Below are 10,391 nucleotides of genomic sequence, written 5' to 3'. Positions count from 1 at the left end.
GGGTGTGATGAAATAAAAGAGGGGGAGGGATTTTTTTAGAAGAACATAAAAAAATAAAAGAAATAAAAAATTTAAAATTTACTTACCTGGACGACGCAATTTAGCATCTCACCGCGGTCCCATCGCGGTCGCAGTGGGTTGAAATTCCTTAGGCAGTGTACAAGGCTCTCACCGCGGTCCTACCGTGGTCCCACCGCGGTCGCGGTGGGCTGCACAACGTCGAGGCAGTGTACTCGCCTCTCACCGCGGTCGCGCCGCGGTCGCGGTGCGATGCCCTTCTTTTTTATAATGAGTTACATAAGACAACAAAATTACAACATTCGTGGGTTGCCTCCCACGCAGCGCCTAATTTAACGTCGCGGCACGATGCAGGCTTGAAGCATCACTACTCATTCGCATAATGGGGCTCTTCCAACATTATTATCTCTCTGTCCCCTTTCTCATCTGCCATTCCAAGGTAATGTTTCAACCTCTGACCATTCACTGTGAACTTATTCGTCCCATCCTCTGATTCAATCTCAACAGCTCCACTTGATAACATTTGCACCACTCTGAAGGGTCCTGACCATCGGGACTTCAACTTACCCGGAAACTATCTCAATCTGGAGTTGTTTAACAACACTAGCTCTCCGGATTTGAAGTTTCGGTCCACGATGTGCTTTTCATGCATCAGTTTCATCCGTTCTTTGTACAATCTAGCACTCTCGAATGCCTGGAACCTGAATTCCTCTAGCTCATGTAACCCAGTGACTCCGTTGGTGGCTGTTGTCTCCATGTCCAAGTTCAACTGCCGCAATGCCCAAAGTGCTTTGTGCACAAGCTCTACCGGGAGGTGGCATGCCTTTCCAAACACTAACTTGTACGGTGACATACCAATTGGAGTTTTGAAGGCTGTGCGGTACGCCCATAATGCATCATCTAGCTTCCTTGCCCAATCAGTCCTTGTTGCATTCACTGTTTTTGTAAGGACACTTTTAATCTCCCTGTTGGACACTTCAACTTGCCCGCTCGACTGTGGGTGGTACGGGGTGGTCACCTTATGACGAACTCCATACTTTTCCAACAGCCGTGCGAATGCTCTATTGCAGAAATGGGTTCTGCCATCACTGAGTATAGCTCTTGGGGTGCCAAAACGTGTGAAAATGTTCTTCTTCAGAAAGCCTGTTACCCCTTTAGCATCATTGGTCGGGAGAGCCACTGCTTCGACCTACTTGGAGACGTAGTCAACTGCTACCAATATGTACTTGTTACCATACGAGCTGACAAATGGCCCTATGAAGTCGATCCCCCACATGTCAAAAACATCCACCTCTTGAATTGTGGTCATTGGCATCTCGTGTCTGCGAGATATGTTGCCTGTCCTTTGGCATTCATCGCAACTTTTGACCCAAGCATGGGCATCCTTGAACAGAGTTGGCCAATACAAGCCCGACTCCAGCACCTTAGCTGCTGTCCAAATTCCTCCAAAGTGTCCACCATATGGTGAAGCATGGCAAGCCTGCAAAACAGAATTTTGATCTTTCTCGGTGATACACCGCAGGATCATGTTATCTACACATATTTTAAACAATAGAGGTTCATCCCAATAATAAGACCGACAATCACGAAAGAAATTTTCTTTTGAATTGAGGAGAGTTCATAAGGTACATTACCACTTGCTAAATAATTAGCAATGTCAGCATTCCACGATGTCTCCTCCATTGTCATTGCTAGTAACTGTTCATCCGGGAATGTCTCTGTTATATCCTCAACCTCTACCTTCTTTTCAGCTCCTTCCATCCTTGAGAGGTGGTCAGCTACTTGGTTCTCTATCCCTTTTCTGTCACGTATCTCCAGATCGAATTCTTGTAACAGAAGAACCCAGCGAATCAAGCGTGGCTTTGACTCCTTCTTTTCTATCAGGTACCTAATTGCTGCATGGTCAGTGTAAACAATAACTTTCGAGCCAATCAAGTATGACCTGAATTTGTCGAATGCAAAAACGACAGCCAACATCTCCTTCTCCGTCACGATGTAATTGAGTTGTGCACCACTTAGCGTTCTGCTTGCATAGTAAATCGGGTGCATCAGTTTATCCTTTCGCTGCCCCAAGACTGCTCCTATGGCATAGTCACTTGCGTCGCACATGAGCTCAAACGGTTGCTCCCAGTTGGGTGCAACAATGATGGGTGTAGTCACCAATCTCTTCTTCAACTCCTCAAATGCCAACCTGCAATCATTAGAGAACACAAAGGGGTGATCCTTTTCAAGGAGTTTTCATAAAGGGTTAGCAATCTTAGAGAAATCTTTTATGAATCGCCTGTAGAACCCGGCGTGCCCAAGGAAACTTCTCACCACCTTGACTGAAGTAGGCGGTGGCAACTTCTCAATCACGTCAAGCTTAGCATGGTCAACCTCAATTCCCTTACTGGACACTCGATGCCCCAAGACTATCCCCTCTTGTACCATAAAATGGCACTTTTCCCAGTTCAACACTAAATTTGTCTCCACACATCTTTTGAGCACTCTTCTTAAGTTGTGAAGACAATCCTCGAATGAATCCCCCACCACGGAGAAATCATCCATAAAAACTTCCATAATGTCCTCCACCATGTCTGTGAAAATGGCTAACATGCACCGTTGAAATGTCGCCGGTGCGTTGCAAAGCCCAAAAGGCATTCTCCGAAAGGCAAAGATGCCATACGGACAGGTGAACGATGTTTTCTCTCTATCTTCAGGGGCTATTGAGATCTGATTGTACCCCGAATATCCATCCAAGAAATAAAAGTGAGATTGCCCGGCCAGTCTGTCCAACACTTGGTCAATGAATGGCAGGGGGAAGTGGTCCTTCCGAGTGGCTGTGTTCAATTTCCGGTAATCCATGCAAATCCGCCATCCCGTGACTGTACGAGTTGAGATAAACTCGTTATTCTCATTTTGGACGACCGTCATTCCTCCCTTTTTCGTCACACATTGAACAGGGCTGACCCAATTGCTGTCAGAGATGGGGAAGATGACACCCGCATCTAACCATTTGATCACTTCCTTCTTCACCACCTCTTTCATATTTGGGTTCAGCCTTCGTTGATGTTCTCTGGAAGGTTTGTGCCCTTCTTCCAAGAGAATCTTGTGCATGCAAAAAGCTGGGCTGATACCTTTTATGTCTGCCATTGTCCAACTAATGGCAGTCTTACATTCCTGTAGCACCTATAAGAGTTGCTCTACCTGCACATCTAGCAAACCGGATGATATAATAAAAGGCAAAGTAGAATCAGGCCCTAAGAAAACGTACCTGAGGTGAGCTGGGAGCGGTTTCAGCTCCAATTTGGGTGGTTCCTCTACTGATGGTTTTGCCGGTGGTGTAGCCCTATTTTCTAACTCAAGGGACTCGAATTGAGGTTCCCTTTTCTAGAATCCTTGGCCTTCGAGTGCCATGACCCACTCAGCCAACCCTTCACCATCCATCTCCTCTAAATTTGTTAGGCAAGCCTCCAATGGATCTTTAGCAGTCAGGGTCACATCATCTTCGTGCAAGATCACATCCACTGCCTCCACTAGGGAGCAATTAGCATATTCACTGGGTCTCCTCATGGATTGCTGAACGTTGAATATGACTTCTTCATCGTTCAGCCTCCTTTTTAATTCCCCAGTTTCACAATCGATCAGTGCTCTCCCAGTGGCTAAGAATGGCCTCCCTAAAATGATAGGTATCTACTCATCTACCTGACAATCCAGAATAACAAAGTCTGCAGGGAACACAAACTTCCCCACTTGTACCAACACATCATCAAGAATCCCAGTTGGCCTTTAAACAGTGCGGTCAGCCAGTTACAACAGCATCGAGGTCGGTCTAGCTCTGCCAATGCCCAGTTTGGTGTATATAGCCAGAGGCATCAAATTTATGCTGGCTCCTAAGTCACATAATGCCTTTGCAAAGGCATAACTCCAATAGTGCATGGAATAGTAAAGCTACCTGGGTCAGACATCTTTTGAGCCATGGGTCTTGTCACTACTGCACTGGATGTCTGAGTCAGAGTTACTGTGGATAGGTCCTGAAAATCAAACTTTCGTGACATTAGGTCCTTCATCATCTTCGCATAGCCTGGAATCTCCCTCAAGACATCCATCTGAGGAATATTCAACTGAATTTTACGCAGCATCTCCATAAATTTCCTGTATTGATCTTCCTTCTTTTGTTTTACCAGTCTTTGAGGGAAGGGTGCAGGTATCACCCTTTGTGCACTGTTTGCTGGCTTCTCTCCGTTGGGGTTTTGTGGCACAAGAGGTACCACCTGTTCTGCAACTTGTTCACTCTCTTTAGCTTTACCCTTATCGTCTTGAACCTGTTCAACCACCACTTCAGTGAGTTCTGCTGGTTCATCTACCTCTAATGGAACTGGAGTGGCTGGCGTAGTCTCTTTGCTGGCTTGTGCAATCTCCTGCTCTCTGTCTAAATCTCTCTCATTCCGGAAACTTACTACCATCAACTGATTCGGGTTTTGGTCCTTGGGGTTAATGCTCGTGTCCGCTGGCAGTGTTCCCTAGGGGCGGTTGTTTAAGGCCATAGACAGCTGCCCCAACTGAGTTTCAATGTTCTTTATTGCTGAGTCATGCACTGCCAACTTTTCCTGCATCTTACCATTTGTTCCAATGAGTTGTTGAAGCATACCCTTGATAACTACCATGTTGTTATCTTGTTGCTGAGGAGGTGGCTGATATGTCAACTGCTGCTGATTTTACTGTGGATAACCCTGTTGTCTCTGATATGGTACTGGTACCATTTGGCCTTGGGGTTGCATACCTCCAGGCTGTGGCATGTTTGGTCTGTATTGCTGATTTGGTGCCGGTCTCCACTGCTGTCCTTCTTGTCTCTGACCCCCAAAGTTGTTGACATAATTCATATCTTCTCTTACCCCTTGATTGTCACCTTCTCCACTCCATGAACACACATAAGACTGATTAACATAGGGTGTACACAGTCCTCCATTTGTTGTGTCAACAATATGCACCTGCTTTGTACCCATCTCATCAATCTTCTTTGATAATATACTCATCTGAGTCATGAGTGTGGCTATGTTCTCTGCATGCGAATTATTTGAGTCAAGAGGAATTGAATGCACTATGGGTGCCAGTGTTGTACCTCTAGTCATCCACCCCGAATTCTGGGACATCTTGTCAAGGACTTTACACTCGGTGAATGTCTTACTCAAAAATGCACCTCCAGCTGAAGCATCGACATTGGCCTTTAGATTGTCAGCTAACCCCATGTAGAACCTCTGGCCGAGCATCTGGTCTGGAATACCATGGTGAGGACACTTCACTAGCATCCCTTTGAACCTTTCCCAAGTTTCCTGCAAGGTCTCAGTCGGCTGCTGCTTGTACTGCAATATCTCATCAATCTGCCTTGCAGTCTTATTGGGCGGGTAGAACTTATTCAGGAAATGCTTGACTAATTCCTCCCAGGTGACAATGGAGTTTCCCCAGTTACAGAGAATGGGAATAATAATAGCTTGATAGCTTCCAGAGTCACATTAGGCTGCCTTTGGGTCACACAAATCGACAGAAAATTTTTCAAGTGTTGCTGAGGGTCTTCAATGTGTGACCCGGAGAACAATCTCTTATTCTGCAGAAGATGCAGCATGTTGTTGGTGATCTGGAATGTCTCTGCTTGAATTGGGGGCACAACTATGGCAGTAGCCAGGTTGTCAGCTGTTGGCTGTGCCCAATCATAAAGTGCAGCTTCTGGCACAAGAGGTGCCATTGCTCTGACATTTGGGGCAGCTGGCTCAGCCCCGATGTTTCCGTTGACGTTCTCTATGTCACCCATGTCAATTTCAAGCTGGTGTGGTTGTTGTGATTATTGGATCCTCTTGTTAGCACGGTTCAATGCCCTGAATGTTTTCTCGGGGTCTGAGAGTCCTTCAAGTAGTTCTCCAGTCCTCGAAGAATTTCTAGGCATACACCTGAATTCCACAAGAGTTCAAACGTGAGAATTTCAATGAAAAGATTGTTTAACACCTTCGAAAATTGATCTAAACTAATAATTCTAACACTTCTTCTAAGTTGTAATAAATAACACCGTTAATTCAGGCGCCAAAATTTGATCACGCCCAACTATGCCTTCTAAAAGACAAAGCGGTCTTTGCAAATATAATCCTGTTTTAAGTCTGGAGTCGAATCCTCAGGGAACTAACCTATCTATTGCAACTCTTTAGCAATGCTATTATCAACTCAACCAATTTCCCGATACAAGATTTTTATCAATCAATCTTGGGTTTTTGTTTAACTACTTCAAATGATATCAAAAATAACAATATGCTAAACTGAAGATAATTCAATGGTAAAAAGGTCTAGGGCATTGATTTCCCCAATTGCTAGTTTAGGTCTTAACTCTTTTGCTATAATCTCGCCGTAATACTCTATGAATATTATGAGTTATGGGTTATCGTAATTATCTCTCGATCAAACACAATAATTTACTAGAGCATTCTCTCGAACTACTCTAGCTGACAATATGTGCAACTCTATATTATTCCACCAAAGTTTCGTTATCTCTAAACCCACTTTTAAATTCAAGTAATGAATCTCTTCAATTACCCAAAAGTGGTGTTGTTCAACAGCAGTCTAACCTAATATTCTTTCTCAAGCAATATAAGGCAATTAGACACGATTAATCAAGAGCCCATTCAATTAATCACCATACAAAACGTAGTTGAACAATCATATAATAATTCCGGTTCGATTATAACAAGTTGAGTCAAAACTTCAACCAACAATTGGTTCCATCAACCCTAGATCAATTGTTTAGCTACTCATAACAAAACAAGATAAAACTACAAAGTTGATCATAATGTGTAATTGCAAGAATTAAAAGGAGATAGAAAAACTCTAATGTTTGGTTGATCTTCTCACACTTGTTCTTGCCTCCAAATTAGTCTAAAAACAAGCTTTTTTTTTTTTTTTTTTTAATCTTGGGCGAGCTTCTAAAGATTATAAGGGCTTGGAATAAGTTTTTCCCGAGTTACACTTTAGTCACCAAATTTTCTGGCATCTGCACAGTTCACCGCGGCCGCGGCACGACCGCGGCGCGACCGCGATGAAGGCCAACTATTCTGCCTGCGTTTGTGGACTGCCGCGGTCCTACCGCGGTCCCACCGCGATCGCGGTGGATTTCACCTCAGTCCAATTTTTGCTTCTTTATGCTCGGGTGCTTCTTGATTGGACGTTTTCATCACATTATTGACTCCAGAATACTCCGTAGTGCTTCCTAACTTGGATTATTCCTTGCGAAGCAAAAGAACACAAATTAGAGCATTTTGTTATCAATTCGCCTATAAAACAACAATAAAGCATGGTAATATTAAGGTGTAAATGTCTTCTATATAGCCTAATATCAATCTCCTACTACTGATTTGAGTGCAGACTCTGGTTCATTGCATTTTACCACTTTCCGAGAGTTCTTTAACTCAGTTGCTGCTCCATCCTCTTTTGAGGAGAATGTGAACGATGAACAACCTCAACTGGGTGTATTTGCTTTGCCATCATTATTCAAAACTTTGCCTGCTTGTACAACTGAGCACTTGGATGTTCCAACTCATTCAAATCAACAAGAACAAAGTCCATTGGCTTTAGCTCCAATTTCTCCACAAAGTACAGGTTCATTTTCGTCCACTTCAACTAGCCATTCCACTGCCTCATCATCCAATTCATCACACCTTGACATCTCAAATACACCAGGTATATATAGAACTTTTTGTTGACTTACCTCCCATGCCTTGTACCACAAATTCACAAGTTAATTCTCATCCCGAACCTATGCCACCATCTCGACCCCAAAGCCCATCAAATACCCATCATATGCTCACACGAGCAAAAACTAGTTTAATACAGAATCCTACCTTTGAAGTTCTTACAGCGACCACGATGCTAGACACAAAAGAACCAAATACCATCAAAGCTGCATTGTCTCGACCTTACTGAGTATCAGCTATGCATGAGGAGCTTCAAGCCTTGCGCAAAAATGAAACATGGGTTCTAGTTCCTCGTCAGCCGCACATGAACGTTATTGGGTCCAAATGGGTGTTAAAGACCAAACTAAAAGCAGATGGGTCTGTGGAACGTCTCAAAGCGCGACTTGTTGCTAAAGGTTATAATCAAATCGAAGGAGTCGATTTTGAAGATACGTTCAGTCCGGTGATAAAGGCAACGACTGTCCGCATTGTTTTGTCCATTGCAACTACTCTCAATTGGCCCATTTGACAACTCGATGTGAAAAATGCTTTTTTACATGGAGACTTAAAGGAAATTGGGTTCATGGAGCAGCCCCCGGGGTTTAAAGATCTAATTTTTCCACACCATGTTTGTCGGCTAAAGAAAGCTCTTTATGGACTCAAACAAGCGCCGAAGGCATGGTTTCATAAGTTTAGTTCTTTCCTTTTACATCTTGGCTTCTCTTGTAGCAAAGCAGACCCCTCACTGTTTGTGTTGCACTCTTCAAAGGGCACCCTTCTGCTTCTTTTGTACGTCGATGATATCATCCTCACAAGCAACCATTCCTCACTGATTAATATCCTCATCCAGCTGATCAGTTCCAAGTTTGCAATGAAGGATATGGGAGATTTACATTACTTTCTTGGAATTAAGGCTACCCTAACCAAAGATGGGCTTTTTCTTAGTCAACATAAATATGCCTTGGATATTCTTCAAAGGACCAATGTGCTCGCTGCTAGACCTTTGAATACTCCTCTATCTCAGAAGCATGCTTTACATGACCCTACTGGTGCCTTAGTCGATGCATCTGAATATAGGAGCATTGTCGGAGCTCTCCAATACCTCACCCTTACCAGGCCCGAAATTTCTCATTCAGTAAATCTTCTTTGCCAGTTTATGCAAAGTCCAACTGAAGTTCATTGGTCTGGAGTTAAACGAGTCCTTCATTACATCGCAGGAACTTCTCAGCTTGGATTACGCATCTCTGCTCAATCTTCTCTAAATCTAGTTGGGTTTTCGGATGCAGATTGGGCTGGCTGCCCACTTTCTCGCAGGTCCACATCAGGTCTATGTGTTTTTCTAGGATCGAATTGCATATCTTGGTCCTCTAGAAAGCAAAACACAGTTGCAAAATCCAGCGCCGAAGCTGAATACAGGTCCTTGGCCTCTCTTGCTGCTGAAGTTACGTGGGTTACCTACATTTTGAAGGACATTGGCATCTCTCTATCTCAGCCTCCAGTATTGTTTACTGACAACATCAGTGCATTACATCTCAGGCCTAATCCAGTCTTACATGCTCGCACCAAACATGTTGAACTTGATTATCACTTTGTCCGGGAAAAAGTTGTCCAAGGAGCTATGGTGACAAAGTTCATTCCTTCCATGTCTCAGGTTGCTGATATATTGACAAAACCCCTGTCTAAATTTCAGTTTCAGTCGCACCGAACCAAGCTTGGAGTCGTGCAAATTCCGCACTCCAGCTTGAGGGGATGTTAGACTACACACTTCAGATAATATTGGTAATAATAGAGTATGATGACTTTCCTTTTGTTTCTTTTCTTAAATTTCTCTTTCGGTTCTGCTTCTGACTTTTTTTTTTTTTTTTTTTTTTTTTTTTTTTTTTTTTTTTTTTTTTTTTTTTTTTTTATATATAGATGTTCACCATATATAATAAGAAGCTATTATATTATAGTGGGATCAGTTCGATAAAGATTATAATTATATTTCACCTCATCTAACTGATAATTAGGATTACATATCATTAATCATAGTGCTATTGTACTTTCTAAAATCTTTTCATTCTTTATGGTTCTTCGAAAAATGATTATCTTTAATTAATCTGTACAATTATACGTAACTAAATAGGTTGTTTGAGATTTCCCAATATAGTAATGGGTATCTTTACGCTCCTACAGGCATTTCATTTATATTTACAATTACCTATCTCATGCTATTTCTGATACGTGGTTATAATTCTTGTACGTGTTTAACCTAAAACTTAATTATTAGCCTAAAGAAATTAAATTTGTAAAATTAGGACACATGCAATCGATTCGATTAAAAAATGGATAAACAGAAGAGATGAATGTAAGGATAAGCATTGAAATGATAAGAAAGTAAAAGAGATATGATTCTCATTCAATTATCCTTGACTAGAAGGAAGTTGATGAACAAGACTGGTGCGTAATGAACATAATAGTAAGTGTTCTTAGAGTTTTTTGTATTTGAATCGGAATTGGGTATAAATGAGGAAACTTGAGAGTATTTATATTACAAAGCAAGTGTAACTGTACCCTAGAATTGGGCTTGTCCATTACGAACATTATTTAGCCAGCTTGTACATTACGCTTGAATGATATGCAACTGGTAAAGAATTAATGCCAAAGAATTATCATCGATTCTCGGATATTTCAGCAGCTGTT

At 42.4% G+C, this 10,391-nt stretch overlaps 1 protein-coding gene across 1 annotated transcript; it reads left to right on the top strand.

Annotated features, from left to right (window-relative positions):
• LOC109226143 (uncharacterized mitochondrial protein AtMg00810-like) lies at positions 8,293-9,465 on the top strand. Its single transcript, XM_019390942.1, has one exon. The coding sequence runs from the start codon at positions 8,293-8,295 to the stop codon at positions 9,463-9,465; it is 1,173 nt and encodes a 390-aa protein (XP_019246487.1).

Source organism: Nicotiana attenuata, chromosome 5 (genome assembly GCF_001879085.1).
Source record: "Nicotiana attenuata strain UT chromosome 5, NIATTr2, whole genome shotgun sequence".
Classification (NCBI taxonomy): domain Eukaryota; kingdom Viridiplantae; phylum Streptophyta; class Magnoliopsida; order Solanales; family Solanaceae; genus Nicotiana; species Nicotiana attenuata.
Note: the sequence above shows the minus strand (reverse complement) of the source record. Positions and strands in the feature narration are given on the sequence as shown.

Coding starts and splice junctions, on each gene's coding strand:
- LOC109226143 (XM_019390942.1), top strand. CDS start 8,293: ATGGAGCAGCCCCCGGGGTTTAAAGATCTAATTTTTCCACACCATGTT.